The sequence below is a fragment of the Balaenoptera borealis genome (genome assembly GCF_965194805.1).
Source record: "Balaenoptera borealis genome assembly, chromosome: X".
Lineage (NCBI taxonomy): Eukaryota > Metazoa > Chordata > Mammalia > Artiodactyla > Balaenopteridae > Balaenoptera > Balaenoptera borealis.
Window position 1 is genome coordinate 12177663 of NC_138881.1, and position 25527 is coordinate 12203189.

The following is a 25527-nucleotide window of genomic DNA, read 5'->3' on the forward strand; positions in this document are numbered from 1 at the left end:
CGAAAAGACAACCCTCAGAATGGGAGAAAATATTTGCAAACAAATCAACGGACAAAGGATTAATCTCCAAAATATATAAAGAGCTCAGGCAGCTCAATATTAAAAAAGCAAACAACCCAATCCATAAATGGGCAGAAGACCCAAATAGACATTTCTCCAAAGAAGACATACAGATGGCCAAGAAGCACATGAAAAGCTGCTCAACATCACTAATTATTAGAGAAATGCAAATGAAAACCACAATGAGGTATCACCTCACACCAGTCAGAATGGGCATCATCAGAAAATCTACAAACAACAAATGCTGGAGAGGGTGTGGAGAAAAGGGAACCCTCTTGCTCTGTTGGTGGGAATGTAAATTGATACAGCCACTGTGGAGAACGGTATGGAGGTTCCTTAAAAAACTAAAAATAGAATTACCATATGATCCAGCAATCCCACTACTGGGCATATACCCAGAGAAAACCATAATTCAAAGAGACACATGCACCCCAATGTTCACTGCAGCACTATTTACAATAGCCAGGTCATGGAAGCAACCTAAATGCCCATCGACAGACGAATGGATAAAGAAGTTGTGATACATATACACAATGGAATATTACTCAGCCATAAAAAGGAACGAAATTGAGTCATTTGTTGAGGCGTGGATGAATCTAGAGACTGTCATACAGAGTGAAGTAAGTCAGAAAGAGAAAAAGAAATATCGTATATTAACGCATGTATGTGGAACCTAGAAAAATGGTACAGATGAACCGGTTTGCAGGGCAGAAGTTGAGACACAGATGTAGAGAACAAACATATGGATACCAAGGGGGGAAAATCACGGTGGGGTGGGGATGGTGGTGTGCTGAATTGGGTGATTGGGATTGACATGTATACACTGATGTGTATAAAATTAATGACTAATAAGAACCTGCAGTATAAAAAAACAAACAAAAAAACAACTAACACTAAACTTTCTTTGGGTTATTTGTATGGAAATATGTTAATATAAATGTTTCAGACATTACATGAAATTTCTAAAAATCTTATATGTTCTGGTATAATGTTATAAGTAATAATCCTAGTTATTACTTTAAAATGTATATCTCAGAAATAACTAAATTTCCTTGTCAACTGTATTATTATGAACTTTCATCAGATCTTTAACCGTGGCCATTTTTAAGTCTTTTGTCATTTACAGACAGTTCTGGGTGTACTGTGATGCTTTTGCAAAAATGTTCCTATAAAAGGGTTTCATCTTCAGGGAATTCATGGAAAAGACTCTGACAAGTACAGGTTTCTGGTAACTGACTGTACTGCTGAACTGAATGAATAAGCATTTTCAGAACTCTAATGAAAAACTGATGAATTCATAAAAGTGCTAACAAAAGATCAAGATGAAAAAAAAATTAATTACATGGGACTGAGTGAACTGATGAGGATGATTATAATTTTGTGACTTTCTGTTTGAATTAAAAAAAAAATCCCACAAGGACTCAGAGGCAAAAAATATACAAATCAATTTTCACTGCAGAGTAAAGGAGCTGTTACAGTGGAGGATTACTGGACTGAATGTCAATATTATGACATAGTATGAGTGTGTTTCGTGTTTGGTAACTGCAATCACTGTTGCTTTTGTTGTAGTCATCCATTTACAATGCTTGGTGTCAGTGTATTTATCTCTTGTAAAAATAAAATACAGTGTGTGTGTGTGAAAAAATAAAAAGAAAAAAAAGAAAAAAAATTATACTGGAGTACAAAGCTCACTTGTAAAGAGGTTATTTGGTACATACAGATTAATACCTTTTGGTTGCTTTTATAAATATAAAATAAGCAATATGCTATTTTTTTTTTTTTTACTATCCTAGCTTTTCTATAGATAAACTATTAAACTATTACAATTATATTCTGTTTAGTGTTTTGACAGCCTCCATTTTACAATTTAGTTCCTATATTTTCTACCTGGTTGTTCTTTCAGAACATGTCATGGGAAGTTTCACTACATCTACTGACACACACTGCTTTCAGACTTCCACAATTAATCCTGAAATTATCACATTTTCATTTCCAGAAAGTCTGAAATATTTTTCATTGAGATTTCATAGAAATCGAGCTATAGAGTTATAGAACTCAATTTGCAATGGATTACTAAAAAAAGAGGTAGCATATTATATGGACAACCATAAAAACCGAGACAAGACAGTAATAACCTAGCTTCTCAAAAACCCACTTGCATCACCAGATCATTAGGGACAAGCACTTCTGAGGCACGGGGTGGGGGGGATTAGCACTTCACTGCTGCAAGTGTGAAATACCGCTTTCTATAATCATCTTTATGTCTTTCAACTGAGACAGAAACTTCCATCTCACTTACGGATTTTAGAGCAAAAAGGATCAGAAACATTCTTTTTGGCCCATATCCTTTTGTGTCTTTTCCCTTCTCCTGACATTCTCTTATTACTTCAGAATTCTTATTTTTTCCAAAAAGAAAAGAGAATAGGTTGAATTTTTATCCCTTTGAAATGCCTCACTGGACCCCTTAAAAATCACTTAACTGAAGTGAATTTTCACTTATTTTTAAACTTCTCAGTCCCTAAGGAGTGCCATATTCTTTAAGTTACTTTAGTTAGGATTTTACATTTTAGCTTTGCCTAGAGTTGGAATTTCAGATGGCTTAAAGGCAATTTCAATTTTTTAAAAATAGTGGCCTGTGAGGTATGCTTAGCCTTTTGAAAGAGAGATGCTTTTCAAAGAAATGCCCCCAAATTTTCACATGCCTATAGACTTACGCAATTTCATAGAGGCTTTCTAAGAAAATTTAATTTAATAAGGGTTTCCACCATAATGGTCTCACCTAGACACTCTGCCATTTAAATTTCCACAGGGGCTTGATGTTTACAGAAACTTCTGAATCGTGACAACCTTGTTTATCTGTTTGAAGCTCATTTTTACATGCTAGGTTTTACTAAGCAGAGTATAATAAAAGGGCTATTTAAGGTTTTTTGAAGATTTAGAACAAAATATTGTTCCATCACCTATGTCTTAAGTGGAAACACTAAGGCAGGATTTCTCCACCCCGGGCATTACTCACATTTGGGCTGGACCCTCCCTTGTCGGGGGCTGCGCTGTGCTGTGTAGGAAGTTTAGCCACATCCCTCACCTCAACCCACTAGATCTGAATAGCACCCCTCTCTTGCCCTCCCCACCTGCCACTACTTCTGACAACCAAAAAATATCTCCAGACATAGCCAAACACCCCTGGGAGGCAAAATGAGCCCAGGTGAGAAGTGCTGCTCTAAGGCATGCTATTTTGTGCATCTTCAAAACCAAAGATTCTACAGTAAGCCTCAATCTTTATTTTTACAGAGAAGGCATACAATGTAAGTTGAAAACAAGTAGGACCAAAACACTCTGGCAGGGAAAAGTATTCTAAAATATAACCAAGCTGAGATTGTAATTATAAATCAGTCACTTTCTGGGCAGCAAGGTCTGATTTCAGCTGAACCTCAGCTAATTTCAAAGTCTTTTCTCTGTAAAGGGCACCACTCACTTTTAGGTTCGTCCCCAACATTTGCTCCTTTTCTCTCTGAAGTTCTTTTCTGTAGGGATGGATGCTTTCCTCTATGTCTGATAAGGCAGCCACATCACCACTACTCTTTTCTTTGCTTGCTTCACAACTCTGCACCAAGTTGCTTTCAACCTTAACTAAGGCAGAAGAAAAAGAACCAAGGGTAACCAACTCCTTCTCCAAAGCTAATGCCAAATGACCAATTAGGAAATCCTCACTTCCTAATTTTAGATATTTGAAGAAACTGTTTATAGGGAGAACTCTGCTGAGATTATGAAGGCACTGGAACAAAACTGTTTGATTCCTGGAATAAAAAACCAAACACAATATTACACAACTTAGGACAGTGCAAAATGGTCATGTACAACATACTGTAGTAATCAATTAATATTCATTTCTAAACTCTCTAGTAATCATCAGAACCAATAATGCATTCATGTGGTCACTGACATAATTCAGACTGTAGCAATCAAATACAGTCAGCCCCCTGGTTGGTTGAATTGCAGATGTGGAACCCATGGGTATGGAGGGCGGACCATACTACGCCGTCTTCTAGGACTCGAGCATCCGTGGATTTTTGTGTCCACTGGGGTCCTGGAACCAATCCTCCATGGATACAGAGGAACAGCCGTATACATATCCTAAACCAACTCAGTATTAATCAGGTTGCTTCCTGATTAAAGTTCTCTGAGTAATACGATCAAAATTATATTTTTAAAACTTCATTGTGGGGGAGCAGTAAGGGGAAATCTTAAAGTCATTATTAGGCCCTAATCAACCCCACCAAAAAGCCAAAAACAAACATAAAATCAAAACGGCTTCAGTTTCTAAATGAGACCACCTGTTCATTCATGTTGTACCAGGCGATGACCTGGACATGTCCCACAATGGTATAGAACACTACCACGGGGATCCCTGTTGACACACACACACACACACACACACACGCACACGCACACACACACACACACTTCCCTGGACCAATTCCAATTTGATGTGCATTACCTGGAATAGACTATTAAAATCCCTTCAAATGGTGTTCTTTGTTTCCAGTTGAAGAGTGTCCCATAGAAACTTCCTGGCCTTTTGCAAAAGCAAATTTCTGGAAATTCTTTGATAACTTCACATTCCATGTGTTCTAAGAGCCACACCTTCATTGAAGTCAGAGCATAGCTGGGTGATATGATTTGAAAACAAGCTCTCTGCCAGGCCGCAAGAAGCGCAAAGAGATCTTCCATGTGTTCTATGGCAAAAACATGTCACAAGTGCTGTCATTAAACTCTGCCCATTATCACATAAAGGGAATTCTTAACATTTTCTGATTCAATTAGGTATATGATTAAAAAGGACCCACAAAAATTACCTATAGGTTTCTTCTTTGGAAATGTCAGCAGGTATTTCCCACTTGAAAGATCTTCTAGACTTAAAAAAATTCTGCCACACTGAACATAACGAGTTGCAGAATGGTTACCATTCTCTCTCTCTCTAATTTGTAGCAGCACAATGCAACAAAAATTACTGAATGCTAAAAGTGGTGAAAGAGATGTTACAGCAGTAATCATCTGCACATACTCTTTCTCAGATGGTTGTACACAAACAATGCTTTCCTCTTTCTCTTCCTCTTTCTCACTCTCAACACTCAACTTGATTTTTTTTACCTCTGATCCTATTTCATATGGCACTGAGCCTGGTACTGGGGAAGATATCCTACTCAACTTGATCACCCTATTTTGACACTTAATGAGCGGAAAGCTGGAGTTAGGGGCTTGATCCATTGACAGCGATAAAGTCACATGATTCAGGGACCTGTAAAAAATACAGAGCTCTGTTTACTCTAAAAGCTCATTCTTTAAAATCAAACAGATGATTAAATGCCATACAAACAACAACCAAAAAGTTTTATTCTCTCCTTTCCTAGGAAACATCATTTCAAATGTAAAATATATCAGAAAATGAAGTGTAAAAGCCAAACACATTTTTAAAGATTCTGTAATAGCACTTCTCTTGAAATAGGAAAGCAAAGACATTATAAATATGCTGGCCTTAAGGAAGTAATTTTTTTAGGAGAAAGGAAAGGTAAAGTAATGCCTGTATTTTATTTTTGAGGTAGATTTTTCTCCTTTCCTCTTAAACAAGAAAAAAAAAAACTACTAAGTTTTTAAAAGAGTCGATTTTGGTAATTATTTAGAATGAAATACCTCCATGCACTATATTTCTGTTGGACAGTGCTGTTGTAGAGCATCAAGATAATGTTATCATGTTAGAATTTACTTACACCTTCAAAGAAGATGTGGTTTTCACTCCAACAACCAAGCTGTCCTCTATTACACGATACCATATCTTCTCTACCAGCTGTTCTGAATCTTGAAAATTATCTGATAACTTTTCATCAAAGGTATAGACAGGATTTTCTTCTTCACCACAAAGAGTGACAAGACATTCCTTATGGAAAAATGTTTAAATAACTGATTACAAAAAAAAAAAAAAAACAACCTGCCAAATGCAGCAAAACTAAAAAAAATAATGTAAACCAGCTTTTGGCTGGGCCTTACGGCTTACATATTTTAAAATAAATTATCATCAATAATATACTATAGATTATATATAATTCACTAAAATAAAACTTATAAAACATACAATTAACCATCTACTTGGATCAAGAAGCATGGCCTGACTGTAAACAGGGCTCTGGGTACCCAACACAGAGCCAGCAGGGATGTAAACCTGGAGTCCATCTTGAAAAATAATCTCACAATACGTGCTCAAGGCATGCTGAGAACAATCCAATCTTTATTTTAGCAGTGACAACTCTAAAATGTAACTGGAAACTTTTGTATGAATAACAGTGATTAAACTATCTTAGGACAGCTGATCGATTATTGCTAAAATTTTCTTCTTTTATTTATCCTTTTTTAAAAAAAATTCTAGTAGAGTTGATGCTAAAATTTTCTTCTTTAAAGTCCAGGCCACACTCACTTATTTCCGCACACATATGGATTTATAATAGAAATGGAAATAGGAGGAGGAGTAATGATAATAATAATACACAACACTTACTGAATGCTTGCTATATGTTAGGCACTGTTCTAAATGCCATTCATGCGTCAATTTGTTTAACCATCACAGTAACTCTAGTACCCTAGGTCGGTAGTATTATTATCTACATTTTCCAGATAAGGAAACTTGAGGCATAGGGAGGTTAGGTACCTCGCCCCAGGTCACACAGTAAGCAAGACTCAGCTGGAATCTGAACCAGAGGCAACTGCTTCCAGAGCCCATGTTGCATATTAACCATTACTCTATACTGCCCCTCTATGTGGTAGTTACTGAAAAAAGATATGGGCACTTACATTACAGTGAACGAAACATGTTCCTAGGAATCTGACACTTCTGCCAGTAGCTGTCAGATTTGAGGCAGGCTATTCACCTGAAACCCGCAGAAATTTTTATTACCTGCCAGAAATGCTCTTAAAGTTAACAATGTAAAGGGCCCAAAACAGTGTCTTGCACGCAGTGGCTTCAATGCATTAATTTCTAACATTTCTTCCCCTTTTCTAACACCAGCAAAATCACCGGGGTCAAGTGGGGAAGGGAAATGGGAAGACTTTGAACAGTGACTTTCTACAAGGACTCGCATTAGGTTTCCCAGGAGATGAGAACAGTAATACAGAAATGCAAGACGATGTGCTTTTGTTTTTTATGTTAATGGAATAATATTTTGGGCCAAAATCATCATATGGCTAAGACCGAAGTACAGACACAAGGCAAAGAGCATTACAAGAACAGTAAATCTTAAAGGAAGTCAAAGCAAGGCACTAGAGTGACTTGAGGGAAGAAAATGTAACTTCAAGTGTGTCTATGTCCAGCTTTTCTTGATTTATCTGCAACTCTGTTATGCTATCTTTCTCTGTAGGGAACAAATGTGCATAAATCCTATTTTTTATGAAGTCAAAGCAGTTTTTGCTCACTTTCTACATTACTATACTGGCATAAGTAACTGCAAGGTACCTGAAGAGGTTCTTACGATGGTCAACCACAAAGGAAACGAAAGTAAAATTATAAAAAGCAGATATGAGGACTAGAAGAGCATAGCAATTTAGGGACATTAAGTAGAGGAATAAATATCCTTAGAAATGAACCATGCAACAGACTAAAAGAATAATTATATTAATGATGAAATTATGTCACCATTAATACAAGGTAAAATAATACTCAGTATATTCTGTTTAAGAAGTCAGAAAACATATACAATTGCCCCTTGAACAAAAGGAGTTTGAACTGTGCAGGTCCACTTACATGCGGATTTTCTTCAATAGTAAACACTACAGTACTACTTGATCCCCAGTTGGTTGAATCTGCAGATGGGGAACCAGGGATACAGATGGCCCACAGTAAAGTTACTTGTGGATTTTCACTGCGTGTAGGGTCGGCGCCCCTGACCCCCATGTTGTTCAAGGGTTATCTGTAGTTCACTTAGGAGTAATTTCTATTCAAACTATACAAATAAAACAGTTTAATATTTAAACCTTGTTTAAACAAAAGGACTTGTTCCCCGAGGTTCCTGATAGCTGAGATTTTAATATCCTACAGAATAATCCGCAAATTGGTAAAATATTGGCTTTTTAACCAAATAGTTTTCAATGTCATAAAAGCCCACCATTACATAATCCCTGCCACTTTGCTTCTTGATCCATTGTGCAGCATTTTCTAATATATTCCAATATTCTAATTTAAAGAACTCTTCAATAGCTTGTAGGTTTTCAATTCATAAAATGATAAAATGGTCACATGATCAACTTTACCTCCTCTGCACTTGATGTACTATCATCTTTCCCTTGAAACAGGTTCATTAAAGCCTTGTAAGATTTTGAAATAATTTTTTCCTTAAGCAAGAGATGCTGCTGTAATTCCTGAACAGAAACCAAACCAACCTGTAGAGTATAAAGAAAAATCATTGCCAGAGATATAATTTCAAATGAAACCGAACGTACCAATAATACGTAAGTATTTTCTCCAAATTTGCTTATTAATTCATTTTTCTATAGACAAGTAAAGAATACATCTCAGAGCAAAACTATTTTATTTACAAATTTTGAGTCTCTAATTACAAAGGAAAATAAACACAGCAAATAATTACAATAGTTTACATATCAAATTGAGAGAATGCCAATGTATTTGCATCTGTTTCACTACTGAGTTAAGTAATGAATCAATATGAATATGAATAAGTCCAATCAACATTAATAAAAAGCAAGGCCTACCAACACTCCTACTCCAACAAGAAAACTGTTTTTCTTGTTGAAATAATTTCTGCTTCAAAAAGCAAGATGTATCATTATGAACAGAAATGCTTACTTTTGATTTGATACTGCTTGAAATCCTCTGTTCATATGACCTTCATAGCAAAATTTTAAAGGTAACATGTAACAGATCCCAAACTGTCACACGTTAATTGTTGTGCAAATAAACTCAGTGCTCGGGTCCAGTCTTAACTACCAGGGGTAAAAATTGGCTCTGAACTGGGCATACAGCAAACCGTTCCTCTTATTATACCAGGTAAATAGATTTCAGCACTAAGGATGAAACATTCATGAAATATATTTTACTCCTGAAAATTTAAAAAGAGTCGCGTCACTGAACATTTAGAAGCTGTTTCATTTCAGATGGATATCTGAGACTGTTTAAGTATTAATCCAGCTTTTAATATAACATGTTTTTCTAGACTGAAAAAAAACAAGATGCAACCTCTATTTGCCTTTCTTTTAAATTACATTTTAAGGCAGATAAATTCCTTTTCCTTTTATCAATGAATAGAAGTTGGAGAGTAAAGACTGAATTCTATCTTCCCTCGGTGCACAAAGTATGTAAAGTGTCTACCTAACGTTTTAAAACTTCATCTGTTAGCCTAGTTCTGAGGGCTCCACGTCATTCACGTTCCATCATTCATTAGTCGAGTAACTCATGACTGTGGGGCCGTGAGATGTACCTGTCTGGGGTGGAGAGCCAAGTCTGAGGCTGCTGGAGGGGCAGGGAGTGGAAGAGAAGGATACACGGGCAGACTGACAATGAGGGCACCCTCAGAAATTATCCGTGGTCTCTCTTCCCTACTCTCTTCAATGTGACCCCCACTCCAGGAATAAATCGTGTGTCATTAGACTACTTAAATATTCTATGTTGTTACAAGTTTTGTTATAAAATTATGAAAATAAGCCCAAGATAACAAATTTAAACAACATAAAAAGACATCTCACCTTCCCTTCCTAGACCCTCAATCCCATTTGCACAGCCAAAAGATTGCTTACCTTTCCAGAACTTTTCCATGTATATGTTAAGGTATGCTTTCATTCTCCTCCCCATAAACAAAACCTACCCCAAACCAAATACAGGAGCACACTGCACTGCGTGACACCGAATCTTGCTTTCCTGTTCTTATTGTGATCTCTTTCATATGTGCAGAAGAGTGTGCAAGACAAAAAAGCAGTTCATAGACTAATGATGAAGTAGACACCCCTGGAACCACACCCAGGTCAAAAAAGCAGCACTTTAGGAGCATCCCATGGGCCCTCCCCGATGGAGAACCTCTCTCTGCCGGAGGCAACACTACCCTGGCCTTTCAGGATAACTTCCTTGTTGGTCCTCATCATTTTACCACCATCATATGAACTCCTAAAGAATATGTTTAGTGTGTGTGTGTGTGTGTTGTGCTTCTGAGCTTTTGTAAGTGGAATCGTTCTGTATGTAATCGCTTTTCGAGTCGTCTATTTGTCGCTAGTAGCTGTAGCTCGTGCCTTGCACTGCTCTGTAGCACCCCATCGACTCACTACACCAGTTCCCCTCTCCTTCCTCCCGCTGATGGACAGTTGGGTTATACCCAGCTGTGGAGCATTACAAACAATGCTGCTGTGAACATTCCTGTACATATGCACAAGTGTCTCCAAGGTCCTGGCCTCTCCTTATCCCCTCCAACAAGTGGCTGGAAAATAAACTGCATAGGGGAAAGAACAGTGAGCCGAACTCTAGTTCTAACTCTGCAAGCCACCTCACATTTCTGGCTCTCCATCTGCTTCCTCGTATGCAAAATGGCGGAGACGGTAGATTTGTTCATCTCTAAAAGGCCTTCCAGCGCTTAGAAATGTTTTGAGCCACATTGAGAGCTAGTGGTAACATGTGGATACTTGAAACAACATGGACGCTCAGCTATCTCTTAGTCCCTGCCTTCGTATGTCCCTGCCTTCCCTCTCTGTTTCTTTCATATTTTCCTTCTTTGTCTCTGTTGATACCTTCTAGATAATTTTTCTAACAGTCCAGTTTGCTTATTTGCTCCACATCTCTTTGAGTCAACTGTTAAACTCATCTGTTGTTTTTTTTTAAATTTCAATTTATTTTTAGTTTATAGAAATGGTTATTTTCTGTGAATAATTAATCATGATGCCTTGTTTCTTCATGTGCTTAGTTATTCTGTAGGTGGCTCATTTTCCTTAAAAAATTACTTGTGAGATTTAGATATGGGAACATATGTATATGTATAACTGATTCACTTTGTTATAAAGCAGAAACTAGCACACCATTGTAAAGCAATTATACTCCAATAAAGATGTTAAAAAAAAATTACTTGTGAGATTCAGAAGAGACCTAGGATAAATGTGTATTCCTAGAGAGGATTTTATGTTGTTTCTGCCAGGTGACTAGGGCACTCTTGCTTTATGTTAAATACAAACGCTCCCAGGGCAATAGTAGCATCAGTGTTCTGCTTGTCTCCCTGGGTTCCAGACTTTAGAGTTTGGCCCGCTAATTTATTCTCATATTTTCAGCTTTTTGAAGCCTTTAAGAAGATTTTAAAAACATATTTCATCTATCATTTTAAGTTGTTTTTATCATCAGAGTTGATCCAAATAAATTAAGTGACATATTACCAGAAGTGGAATTTCTAAAAGTCATGCTTTCATAAATTAAATTATTTTGGCATCATTTAAAAATCAGTATAAAGAGGTACCTTATTCTTTCTGACAGCTGCATAGTATTCCATGGTTCAGTTATATCATAATTTATTTACCATACTCCTAATGATGGATATTTAGATTTTGATTGAACTTTATTAATACTACTTAAACGTTCCTGTAAAATCAGCTTTGCTTACATGTATAAGTATATGTTTAGAACAGATTTCTAGAAGTGAAACTGCAAGAGTAAAAAGATATGTGCAATTCACATTTTAATAGCTATAACAAGTTTCCTTCTGAGGAGGTTGGACCACTTTACATACTCAACAATACTGTTTTAGAATGCCTATTTATATTAAGAAACTTAATCCTTTGTCAAATATGTTCCAATTTCTTTTTATATAATTTGTCTTTTTATTTATTTTACTTTGTTTGCAGCACAAAAGTTTTTAATGTAATCAATCTTTTCCTTTATGGTTCTATGTCCATTATGTTTTATTTATCTACTGTTCACATTCACATCTAATATGTGTTCACTAAGCATTTACTGAATTCACTTTAATATTAAAATACTTGCAAAAAAAACTTTTAAAGGGCCTGCAAAGTACAAATATTTACTATCTGGCCCTTCACCAAAAAAGTTTGCCAGGGATAAAGGAAAAAGATAAATGACAACACAAGGAAACAGACAAATCAGAAAGGAGGGACAACTGGCCTGGCCTCCTCATTAGTGTCACTTTTTTCAAAAGGGGGAGAGGGCATAATTCTAGATAAAAAGACCAATGAGACATATAATAATCAAGTGCAAGTGTAAACTGATTGGATCCTGAAAAAAGCAGCCATATAAAACACTTTTGTGGCAACTGAAGCCACCTGAATATGAACTGAATAGTAAATAAGATTAAGAGATTATTATACTAACTTTCTAAGTGAATAATGGTATCGGGGTTACATAGGAGAATGTCTTTATTTTTAGGAGATTCCTGCTAAAACACATAGGAGTGAAGTATTAGAATATATGCAACTTTCAAATGGTTCTGCAAAAATGTACAAATACATGTACATACACACACACACAAGCAGAAACAGATAAGGCAAATGTGATTTTTTATAAAATAACAATAGTTGAATCTACATGGGGACTAGAGATAATCACTGTTTTAGTCTATGAATTTTCTGTATATTGGAAAATTTTTATAAATGAAAAAAGGCAGGTTACATAAGAACAGGCATCGTATAATCACATTTCCATGTAAACTTGCATATATTCATTAAAAACATCAACAAGAATATGCAAGTCAAAGTGTTAAAATTGGCTATATCACAGTAGTGGAATCATAGGTAATTGTTAGTGTCTCTTGAATATTTCTTGGCATAGTCTGAGTATTTTGCAGGGAACGTGTGTTACCTTTGTACATTTGGAAAAAAATCAAAAACTTTTTTAGAGAGCTTTGTATGGAAAACTTGAAGGTAAACTGATCATGTTTAGAGCATGTCATGATTCATCATATTTGCTGCTCCTTTAAGAGTTATGGTATACTGATCCTAAAAACTAGGAAGAATGTGTTTTCACAAGTCAGCCTCTATTTTATCTTATAAGGCTTATTAAATTTACATAATCTTACGACAAAAAGGTATCATGTTTAGATGACACATTTATAAGTAATGTCATAATAGCTTTTACAGAGGTACCAAAAAAGGAAATAGATCCTTTGAAATAAAGGTTTCCCCACTACCCAAAAGTAGATCATGCCTATGAAACCTTTTGAAAGCCATTATGAAATGATGTAAAGCAAAGAAGCAATTACCTTAGGACACATCTTGCTAAGGGATGCACAAGATAAATGAGAGATACAGCACAGGTGCTCACAGACACAGGTCAGAGCTATGGCGGCTGGATGCTGAGATGCCGAGCGCAGTTCCCAGGAAGGAGCTTGGCGGGGCCACTCTCGCTTCTCGGGACGCGCGCTGCCTCTGTAACCAGCTGCTTGCAAAACAAACGCTGAGTGCTATTTTCCCTTTCGCCTGTTTTCATAAAAGCGAGTCCTCTTTGGATTTCTTTCGGTTAGCAAAAACAGGTGCTAACGTAGGTCTTTCGTAAAAGCAAAGTGGCATAAAGCAAAGCGGCATAAAGCAAAGTGGCGTAAAGCGAACTTTCAAAAAGCAGGGGATATCTGTACCATATTTTTCCCTCCCAATCACTCAGTTTCTTATATTTCAAGGACCTTTCTTTCAATGTTCTTTCCTTCATTTAGAACAGCACTAATCCAAAAAAGCAAAAGCAAAAACCAAACAAAGACACTAACTTTCAATCTTCTTTCCAGAGGTGGAACCACCAAATAATTCTTTTTGTTGTCAAGTAAGTCATCTTCATTGTAATCCAATGTTTCACTCTAATAAATAAAACAATACACTAAAACTGAAATTTTGAAATAAATTGAAAATTCTTAAGATTAACAAAATACAATTAAAGTTTATCCAAAAGGCAGTGTGCCACAATACACATTGTTATATAAAAGACAAGATACATATTTTCCCCCTCATCTTCTCATAACTAGAAAAAAGAAATTATTATTTCCACTATTACCACCCACCTAACATTTGTATACTGCTTCAAAAAGTATCAGCTTACTAGGCTTTTATAAAATCCCTTAACTAGAGAAAATAAGAATTATCCTCATTTTACTAATGGGAAAAAAAAAACAGAAAAAAAAAAAACTGAGGCTCAGAGATGTTTTATATAGATCTGAAACTTCCAGAGTATTATTTTCCTTATGCTCAAAATCTTAAGATATTATGAACTGTTACTTCTTTTAGTAAAGCAGTTTCGCTTTATTTTGTTCCTTAATTAATTCAATATTATCATGTTTATTGGTATGAAATGTGCTTTTCAGAAGCAATGATAAAGTTAATTTACAGTATTATTGTCACTTGAGTGAATACCAGATATACTATATTCCAAATTTATAACAAAAACACCTACACTAATATGTATAAAAGAGATAACTAATAAGAACCTGCTGTATAAAAATAAATAAATATTTTTTAAAAGTCAATTTGTATAACATTTGTTGAAAGAAGAGTCACTGTACTATTTAAAAGATTCAATGTATGTATTTTTAAAGTTCTAAAAGCTTACTTTAAGTATGAAATCAAAAATATTTAAAGGGTAAGTCAAAAACTTTAAAGTGCTCAAATTTTCTAAAATGTTCTTAAGTAATGCATAAAAAGTAAACAGAACTTACTGAATAGTTTAAGTTGTCCAGGTCTGTTATTTTAAAGGAACTGAGGCAATCTGAATTCAAGGGGTCCTTAAAAAGTAGCAGTACTTGTTCAGTTCCAGTTCCAAGAAAGTCATCTATCAGTACTGAGCTAACTTTCTCCCACTTAGCAGCAACCTGAAAGAGAGTGGTAAAGAAGGAATAGAGAAAGAAAAAAATCAGATGTGAAGTAAGCTAAAGCCTTTGCTTGCACGTAGTTCTAATTTGTCATCTACAATCTTACAAACAAGCAATGAAAATGGTAGGGTAAACACTGAAAACGAAACTAAAATAAAGATATTGGGAGATGAGAAGACATAAGGAGTCATCAATTTATAAACAGCAAGGTACTGAAATTTCTTTATCAACATTTGTCCAGGGACTGTCACGTTCCTGATTTCTATATTAAAATTTTATAATTTATAAATTCTAACACTTCTCATGACTAATTCTAGTGAAGATTCTTTCTCTAACTGGTTAATTTAAGGATGACCCTCACTCCCATAAGCCTTAGTGGATATGTATTTATAATCAAACCAATTAAACAAAGAATTCAGTGGCATTAGGTAACTAGACGGTACTAGCAAACACTTTAAGAGCTCTCAAAGCAGAATAACGTTTAAGAGTCCATATGAAATTAATTAATACCCTAAACTCTGGTAGGACAGAACATAGTCATTATGAGGGGCACAGAAAGGGAGGGATCCTAATAGTGGGGCACCTAGAATCATCCTAGCCTAATGAAATGATTTCTTAAGTTTATACAAGAACGTGAGACCCCAAGCTTAAAACAGAAGACGACTTCTTAAAGATCCATAAAGCTGAAAGCTTCCAGATTGGTCCCCTAGAAAACTAACACCGTGGGGATCAGAAACCCCTTCTCCCTCAGGCAGAAAAGCTGAAACTCCCACTTAGAATCCCGCACGGATACATCCTCCCCTAGGTGGAGGGTAGCCGGCATTAGAGCAAGAACATAAGACTCTCAATCTATATAATGAAATATCAATCTTTCCCCTATAAGGTTAATTCCAAAGCAGTGATTTTTCACTCTTGCAGGGAGAAAGCTGTAAACTCATATCCTCCCTTCCTCCCACTGCCCCGCCATGAATAGCATGGACTATAATGAACCATGTGAAGAGACACTGGTAATAAGAACGTGCTCAGCACGCAAACACCATAGAGCTGTGCACGCATGCATGCACACACACGCTTGCAATCTCTAGCTCTACAATAGCGCCATCCAAAAGAAATATACGTGAGCCACAAATGCAAGGCACATATATAACTTTAAATTTTCCAGTAGCCAATAAAAGAAAGTTCTCTAGTAGCAGGAAAAAGGTGAAACTTGTTTTATTTAATCTATCTAAAATATTATTTCAATTCAATATAATCAATAAAAATTATTAAAGAGATATTTTATTTCCATTTTTTACTAAGCCTTTGAAATCTGGTGTGTATTTGACATGGACAGCACGTTCTAATTCACACCAGCCACATTTCAAATGTTGAATCGCCACCTGGGGCTAGTGGCTACCGTATCAGACATCGCACCTCTAGAACATATTAGCCTCTTTCTATCTACAACACACCACTATCTGTTTCACATATACTTGACAATGATCTCAATTTTGAAATGCCTGCTACATAGATACTTGTCAAAACTTGCAGAGACAATTTCTTACTTGTGGCATGTGGGATCTTTAGTTGCAGCACGCGGGATCTAGTTCCCTGACCAGGGATCCAACCCGGGCCCCCCCGCATTGGGAGCACGGAGTCTTACCCACTGGACCACCAGGGAAGTCCTGTGATAGAAATTTTAATTGAGCTTCTAATTAAATGGACAGGGCACATCAAGTAAGGCAGTATCTGCTTTTTTTCCCAAAGCAGCACAAGAACTTAAAAGGTTGTATAATGTACTAAAAAAACTACTTTGGAAGATCTTAAACTATAAACACTTCATATCACATAACTGAATGTGCTGATAAACATCTTAAGCCAGGAGGACGCAATGTTAACAAAACACCAGGGTCAGAGAAATATTATCGTTACAATCCTCCAATTGCCTTTTCATTTTCTGCACCTTTTTACTCGTTATTGAACGCTCAATACCATTGAGTATTTTAAAGCAATTTCCCAACCTTACATTAAAAGACATGAGTACATGTAGATAAAATGTGAATGCTTGCTCAAAGGACAACTCTGAGTTTCAAAATGTAACATAATGAAATTCTCTAAGCAACGGTTTTTAGAAAAATTAACACATCACTTTTCTCTGGAGAACAATTATTTGTCTCTAAAGGGACAATGACAGCTTTCAAGGAATTCCTCTAGATTTCATTTTAAGTTTAAAACGATAATGACCAACTTTTAAAAAGCTCAACGACTGATTTGAGTTTTCTAGAAAGGTTTATGATCTTATTCTAAGTAAAAATACAAAGCCAATTATTACCAATTAATGAAAATTAGAAAGTTATAGTAAAAGACAAATAAATAGATAATAATTGTAGTTATGTATTTATGTATTTCCAAAAACTCAAGGGTTTTATGACTCAAAATCGCAAGGCAAAATCTTTATCAAGTAATATTCAGATAATTTTAAGAAAAAAGAATGATGTAACATATATGATTTTCTTTTTAGTGCAGCACCAAAAATTGATTTGGATAATAAGACTCCAGGATGAATCCTCTGAAGCACAGGGATGCTTAGTTGGTCTAAGACTATGCCAACTGAATGATTAAAAGTACCATACCTGAAAGTTCTTTTCCCAAACAGCACAAGCATCACTGGACCTAAAGGATATGACGAAAAGGAGGTCTCCTCCACCTGAATCCATAAGTTGAACTGCACAAGGTTCTCCAAATGGAAGCTGGCACACACTTTTAGGAGTCCCATTTTGGAATGAAATCAGCTGATTCTTTTGAGTAAGAGCAATCAGAGACACTCTTAACTGGTTGTTGACAATCTCAGTTGCACAGACATGCACACATGCTATCACACTGGTATAAGCAGGAGGGATAATGTATGTATCATTTATTACTTCTCCCCTTTCAAGGGAGTATACACAAAATTGAGTATTCCAAGTTGCATAATCTGATTTTGAAGGCTGTGGGGTACATCCTTCCTCAGATAAGTAACATGTCTTTCGTCCTAACAAAACCATACCTACATTTTCAATCTCCCCTGCCCACTCAATAGAGGAAAACTTAATGGACACAGTAACAACTTTGCCAGTTTGGGAAGAGATATAAAATAATGTTTGGACATGTCTCCATAAAACTAAAGGGCCATTAAGGACCCTTATGCTGTCCTTCAACTCATAGAGTAGTCTAAAACTCAAACGCTTTTCAAATTTATTGGTACTGTGAAGAAATAGTAGAAAATATCTGAAAATGTTAGTCTCTTTAATGCACTGTATCATAATATAAGGCAGATTAATTCCAGTTCTGAAATCTGAAACACAGTCGCAACCCATAATTTTTAAATGAGAGTATTCTTCTTTTATGCTAAAGAATCCAGTGGATTTCTGAACAAATACTCCTGTTCCTCTGTCAAATACCATTCTTCTGACATGTAACACAGGTGTTTTTGTAGGCCCTTCATCTACAAAATTTCCTTTAGACAAACGAAAAACAAGGACTTCTCCATTATAACAGAAGAGCCTTTCTTGTTCATTAGATGACATTGCTTGTTTGCTAGTAAAGCCAGAGTATCAAGTCCAATTTTCGAATGTAAATCGATTCCAGTTGATGCTTCTAAACCTAAAAATGAAATGAGGGAAACTGCCATCCAGTAGGCAGAGCTGAAAAGAAAACACATGTTTTTGTTAGAGAACTATCACATAGGTAACTATAAACTTTGACATTTTTAAGCTTTTCATGCTATTTTAACAATGTCACGCTTATCAAAAAACTGTATCCCAAATATTATTTCTGTACAGCCCTTAAAAAACACAGTTTGCAAATAATCGCACCACAAAAGATAACCGAATGTGTTAACAGCATCTATTAAAAGGTGTGGGTGCTCTATTATAAGGAACTGCACACATTCTCTCTGGCTCAGGGAATTTCTTAAGGGTTCTACTTCTGTCTCTCAAACCTACCGACCTAATCTGGTTTCTCCCTCTCGGCCTCAGCCCCTCTACAATGACAACTCAGTCAGTCAAGGATTCAAATTAGAGCACTCCCACAGCCCAGGCGCTTGGGCTCCTGCTTCCCTGAGAAAGGAGTTCGAACGGACTCGATGGCCAAAATGAAAGCCCAGAAAGAAAAACAGGAGATGCTGTAACATGGCTTTAAAAAATCTCCATAAGAGTAACAGAAATAAATCTTAAATCTTACTTTGCAAAAACAGTGCAGTTTTACACCCTAAGGAAGTCACTATCCTCATTCAAAGTAGAAGAAAATAGAGATTATAGAGGATCTATAAAATAGAGGATCCTCTATAAAACAGAGGATTAAAATAGAGTATCATTATTATAATGAACACAAGAATTAAATAATATCTATCAATTATTCATGCTTATTATATGCCAGGTACAATACATGCATTATTTCACTTAAAGCTCACAACTACTCTTTTAAAGTAAGTATTCTTATTATCCCATCTTATAAACAAGAAAACCGTATTTTAACAAAGGTCAGAAAATTCTTCCAAGCTGACAAAGCTAATCAGCAATGGCACTAGATTTGGAAGAGGGGCCCATGGCTCCTGAACCTACACTTTTAACCACTACAGTGTCCTGGCACACATTCCCTTACTCTGAACACTGGTTATAAGAAAGGCAACTTGAGAGAATTAGTAAAGTAGAATACAGAACAAAGGAACACCCCCTCCACTGAACACATGTAAGAAAACATGTAAGAAAAAGATGTTGATGTCTCTTTATCCAGTGGCTATATATGCTGAGTCACTCCTGTAACAGTTACCAAATGCTTAGCATATGCTAAGAACCGTGCACCTTTAGAGCACCCTCTGAACGTTGGGCCTGCCTTTTACTAGATGTGTGATCTATGGCAAGTTACTTAACCCCTTCGTGCCTCACATCCACATCTATGTAATGGGGTGTAGTAACAGTATCTACCCCACAAGGTGCTGGAATTAGCTAATACAACTCACTTGAAACAGAAGTTGGCACACAGAAAGTGCTAATAAAGGCTAGCTACTATCATTCTCGTCATCATGGCCGGCTCTGGCTCATACAGTACCTAATCTTAGAAACATCAGAATAGTTGCATACTTAATGGTCTGTGAATGCTGAAATGTCTCTCGTCACTCACTATAAGTAACTCTAACTCATACTCTCTCTTTTCTCTTATTTGTGGATCACTTACACCAGGAAAATAAAGTACTTTAGAAATAAACGAAAACTAGGTCATATACAAGGAAGTAATATTGTTTTCCTGTTTCAAATGAGAAGCAAACTCCAAAGGCTTAGGTTCTGTTCTTTTAATATAAAAATCTACCAATAGTCGAATTAGAAAAAAAATCACTGAACCATAATCTATAAATTTAACTTAATATAGCCTGCATTTTATTGAAATGACTTGATTTAGAGGCAATTCTACTTAAAAGCAGACTAGATTAGTCAGCATCTACATTCGAATTGGAGATGCTGCACCTTATTGTCTAACTTCCAAATACATGTGGTTTTAAAATACGCTCACAGCAACTAAGCCCATGCGCCACAACTACTGAGCCTGCGCTCTAGAGCCCACGTGCTGCAACTACTGAAGCCCACACACCTAGAGCCCGTGCTCCGCAACAAGAGAAGCCACCGCAATGAGAAGCCCATGCACCGCAAAGAAGAGTAGCCCCCGCTCGCAGCAACTAGAGAAAACCCGCGTGCAGCGACGAAGACCCAATGCAGCCAAAAAAATAATAATAAAATAAAATATGCTCACAAATTTATTTGAAATTCCTTCCATCAAGAAGGAATTCTCCTCCCCTTGAGTGAGGCCTGGTCATTATGACTCACTTCCAGCCAACAGAATACAGCAGAAGACTGAGTGACAGAGCATGGGGGTTTCCTCAGTGACCTCTTCCTTGGCTCACTTGCACAGGGGAAAGCCACCTGCCGTATCATTAAGACACTCGGGCAGCCCCGCGGAGATGTACACATGGCAAGGAACTGTGGCTTCCTGCCAACAGCCAGCAAGGGACTGAGGCCTTTTGCCAAGACATGTGAGTGAGCCTTCCAGAGATCCCATCTCCCAGCTCCAGTCAAGCCTTTCTGAGCAGAACCACCCCGCTAAGCGGCTCCCAAATTCCTGGTCCTCAGAAATTTTAAGTTAATAAGTGTTTGTTGTTTTATGCTGCTCAATTTGGGAGTAATTTGTTATGCAGCAACAGATAAATACATTCCTCTATGGCATTTGGGGTTTTTTTTTCAAATCGATGATATTGTTTTTGAGAATTTCAAGAAGTATTAGTGAAGTAACTGGAGATACTAGATCATAATACAAACTAGCAGAAGCCAGTTTCCTGGCTTGTTGTTAAGCAATTCATGCGAAGATCTGGGACAATAGGTACCCCAGAGTAGTTTCAGCTTCATCAGTAAAGAAGATAGGCAGGGTAACCAAAGGTGTGGCTTTTACTTATGAAACTACGTTTTACTTGAAAGGAAATACACATATTGGTTATATTACATCAAAATGTATGACTACTAATTTATTTCAAATTTCCCACAGACATCTCAGACCTCTTAGAGGACTTCTAAGAAAGTTTCCTTTTTTAGCACTAAATGATATATTCTTTTTTTAGCATTATATATTGTAAATATAAATTATATATTCTGAGGTAAAGATCTAAGAACTCATTGTCTTTTACTACCTACTCACTTCAAAAGGTGTTCAGATTTCTTAATACTAAAAACAACCAAAAATACCTTCTGTCCAGGAAAGGATTTTGTTATTTTAATAGTAAATGTCACAACTAATGTGTCATCAACACAGTGCTCTTGTTCACCAACACCCAAGTGTGACAGGAGTAAGGAGGATCTTAGTGGTAAGACCACTAAGTAAAAGGTTACAGAACCGCCCCCTTCAAAAAACTTTGGAGTATGTATTGTTGCACCTTCATAAAGTAGTGAGTTAGGAAAATCAGGCCCCTTACATTCTATTCTTTTAATGCTATCACCAAGTTCCTTAACTTAGAAACTTCTTTCTTCCAATTCTCTGATCCAACTGCCACTACGATGAATCAGGCTTTCATCTCTCATTTACGTTGCGATAAAAGAAGCCCTTTAATCAGTCTTCCTTAATCTAGTCTCTCTCCCCTCTAATATATCCATTCATTTATGCTACCTCAGTTATTGTTCTAAAACACAAACTTGACTGGGTAACTGTCCCCTAATTTAAAAGCTTTGCATGCACTTACCGCCACTCCCCGCCACCGCCCAGATCTATGATCTATGATCCCTAAACTACTACCTGGAAAGACAGATGCGAAACAGTGTATTGAACGTATGAATGACATAGAGATAAACGGGTGCAAGCCACTGCTAAAAAGCTTGGCATGGCATTCAAAGCCCTATTATAATCCTAACCCAACATGCTTTTAGCATGAGCTGTAGGCAAAAAGCAAAGTTCTTCTCATGGACTTAGACTCAAATAGATTTAAAAAACATAACTGTTACATAAAAGGTCATTATTTTTTTATTTTTAAATACTACTGCAAAAACATGCACATTTTTAAGATAAGTTATTCTAAATGGACCATCTTCAGGGTTAAAAATTAGAAACTTTAATATATTTATAAAGATAAATTTTTTCCTCAAACTTTCTGTAATCTCAAGGCTTACTGAATTCACGTATCTGTGAACACCTGTTTTATTTTATACTATGCAACATCTTTTTTAAAAGTAAAAGTTCTGAGTATATGTTCATAAGACAAATCTTTAAGGCTATGGAATAAGTGATAATGTTCTTTTTTCAGATAGAAATAATCTGGAAACAAACCCAGGTTCAATTTAGAGGTTCTTAAACCAATATAAACAAGCCTTGATTAATCAAATCAGGACACCAGGCTTAGTATTCCAGCCTATTAGTCACTTGACTTTTTACTTGGTACTCTTATAACAGTGGCTGCAGAATAAAACAGGTAACTCAAACCAGTTAAGTTTTACCTCCTGTTTCAGCTCTGGAGGAGGGTGGGGGAGGGAGGGAGGGAGGGGAGATTTGGGTGCAGATTATTTGCAAAATACTAGGTAGTTAATTTGAGCTTTTCCTGTTCTGTATTACCACACATCAAAGTTGACTGTATATATTTTACATACAAAATGAAAACAGATGTGTGAGTATACTAGAAAAACAATACATGCTAACCTAAATATAGTAGATGGGCAACGAATTATCACCCTTCTCTCCCAGCCTCCCACCAAGTAAACAATGTTCCTGTTCAATGCTAATAATAACATTTGGCATTATAAATTTCAGAACTCTTAAATAAACTACAAGTCTGGTTCAGGAAGATCCTAAAAGACACTATATTACCTGCAAATGAAAGCTATAAAACTCTAAGAAACCAATCGATAGATTGCGACCAATGGAAAGTGTCTTTGGAATCCTACCTTTGGAAAAAAGATAGAATTAAGACTCCCAAAGAAAAACTTCACCTAATAATATTAAACATAAACTTATGAGCGTAATACCCATAGATATCATTTTTCCAACATATAGGACATTGTTTACCTAAGTAAATTAACTTGGCTACAGAATGGGTCCACTGTTAAAACTTTTTCTACCTATATACCTAGGTCATTTGTTGGGGCTTGCCCAGAATCAATCTCCCCTTTCCCTTTCCCAACAACACTTAGTGTACCTGAAATGTAGATGAATGTGGGGGGATGGTGATCCACTAAGAGAATCAGGAAAGATGAAATTAAAGGTTCTTGATACCATACTAAGGAATTCTAGCTTTCTCTAAGCAATGATAAATCACTGAAAGATTTTAAAAATAGAAATCACAGGATTGTACTTCTGTATAATAAAGATCCTGGTGACAGTGTTGAAGATGGGGGAGTGAATTGAGATTGGAGGAGGAGCCATCTGTTAGGAAATCATTACAAGTACTTAATTAAAGGGAGACTTTGGGAGGCAATTTGGCAGTAAACAGAAATGCATATACTCAGCAATTTCATTTCTAGATATGAACCCAGAGAAATAATCCTACATAATAGTGCACAAAGACATTGCTCTAGAATGTTCACTTTGCTGTTATTTGCATTTTTTTTTAAAAAGCAAAAACTTCAATGACCACCAATAGGGGAATGAATAAATACAGATGGAATATCATACTACAGTTAAAAGGAATGAATTAGATGTGTATCATTGTGGCTAGACTTCAAAAGTCAAATGAAAAAAATTAAGTTGAAGAAAAATGTATACCGTAGTACATTATGTATCAAAATCAAAACACATAAAACAGCATGATATATTTTGTCTACCTGCAATGGCTGTATTCCCTGACTGCTTTCTCTATGCCAGGCACTGTTCTAAGCACTTTGGACTAACTCATTCCTCATGACGTCCTTATGCTGTAGGCAGTATTATCCCATTCTACAGATGGGGAAACTGAGGCATGGAGTTTAAGGCCTACAGATAGGAAGTGACAGAGCCAGGATTCAAACCTAGGCAGCCTGGTCCAAAACAAAAAAAGCAAAGGCGCAAAGATTCATGCCAAATCCCAATGACTGTTGATTTTGGAGAAGAGGAATATCAGAGTAGGCGAGTGGAGCCAGAGAGAGACTTTAGCCATATCTGAAATACTATTTCAAGGACGTATTCAAATACTTATTAAACAGTGTTCATTTTTCCCCCATAAAAAAAAGTGAAGATATAAACAAAATTTGGGGCAAAAGAGTGTCCATCGTGGTTGACTACGGCTGGTGGGAATATGGGGGCCGTTCTTAAAATTTCTTGGTAGTCTTCTGTTGCAAAAACCAAAAATGTCTCCAGACATTGTCAAATGTCCCCCGGGGGGGCAAAATTGCCCCGGCTGAGAACTACCTTACTTAAACCGTAAGACACTTTACATCTTTTAACTCTATATACCTGTTTTAAAGATGTCAAAGATATATCCTCTGTTAAGTATTTCACCCTCCAAGTGAGAAAGATGCTGCAGAGGTGAAGAAAGTGTCAAGCGAAATAATCCCCGAATAGAGTAAGCACTTGGAGTAATCTAGTTATCCTTCCAGAGAAGGGTGGGCACAGGCCCCGGGAAGCCCACTTCCTTCGCGCTCTTCCGCAATAAAGGGACTTAGGGGAGCAAAACCCTGCGCCGCCGTCGCCACCCCCTCGGCGAAGGCTGGGTCAGGGAACACGCCACCGGCCCTACCTCAGCGTGTGAGGCTCTAGCACACCGCGGCCGCCACGTCCCCGACGCCGAAAACCCGCTCAGCACCAGACGGCTCCAAACCTCCCGCCCGCGCGCTGCATCTTGGGAGGCCCAGGCCGGAGGCTGCGTCCAGCGCAGAGGAGGCGGAGCCTGCCTAGCCGGCCAGGACTCGGTTGCCAAGTGAGGCTGAGGAGGCGGGGCCTCCGGGGAATGTTGTGAAAGCGAATGGCAGGAGGAGCTAGCCCGGGCTGAGCTTGAAGAGGGAAGCGCCCGCGATCCGCCGGCTGGCGGGGGCGGGTCCGCAGTGCAGGAGACGTCGGGGGGCGGCGTCCGAACGGGAAGTGAATGGGAAGCCAGGTTGAGGGCCTGGTCCCGCCTCCATTCCCAGGCGGCCGCGCCGGATTGGGCGGCGTGGCGGCGCTGCTGCCCGCCTTCCATTGT

General features: G+C 37.1%; 1 protein-coding gene across 4 annotated transcripts; it reads right to left on the reverse strand.

The window, feature by feature from the left end:
• Positions 1 to 278: 278 nt before the first annotated feature.
• On the reverse strand, positions 279 to 25363 carry FANCB (FA complementation group B). 4 transcript variants are annotated; one of them, XM_082375546.1, is made up of 10 exons: positions 25087 to 25363; positions 17504 to 18553; positions 14739 to 14891; positions 13800 to 13886; positions 8356 to 8484; positions 5829 to 5995; positions 4917 to 5359; positions 4559 to 4796; positions 3772 to 3857; positions 279 to 3690 (listed from the first exon to the last, which is right to left on the reverse strand). In XM_082375546.1, the coding sequence occupies exons 2-10, from the start codon at positions 18434 to 18436 to the stop codon at positions 3443 to 3445; spliced, it is 2484 nt and encodes an 827-aa protein (XP_082231672.1). In that variant the 5' UTR covers positions 18437 to 18553; positions 25087 to 25363; the 3' UTR covers positions 279 to 3442. The 4 variants fall into 4 exon arrangements, with proteins under 4 accessions (XP_082231672.1, XP_082231671.1, XP_082231670.1 ...); XM_082375545.1 differs by adding an exon at positions 24804 to 24867 and having other exon boundaries at positions 279 to 3857; XM_082375544.1 differs by having other exon boundaries at positions 279 to 3857.
• Between the last annotated feature and the right edge of the window lie 164 nt (positions 25364 to 25527).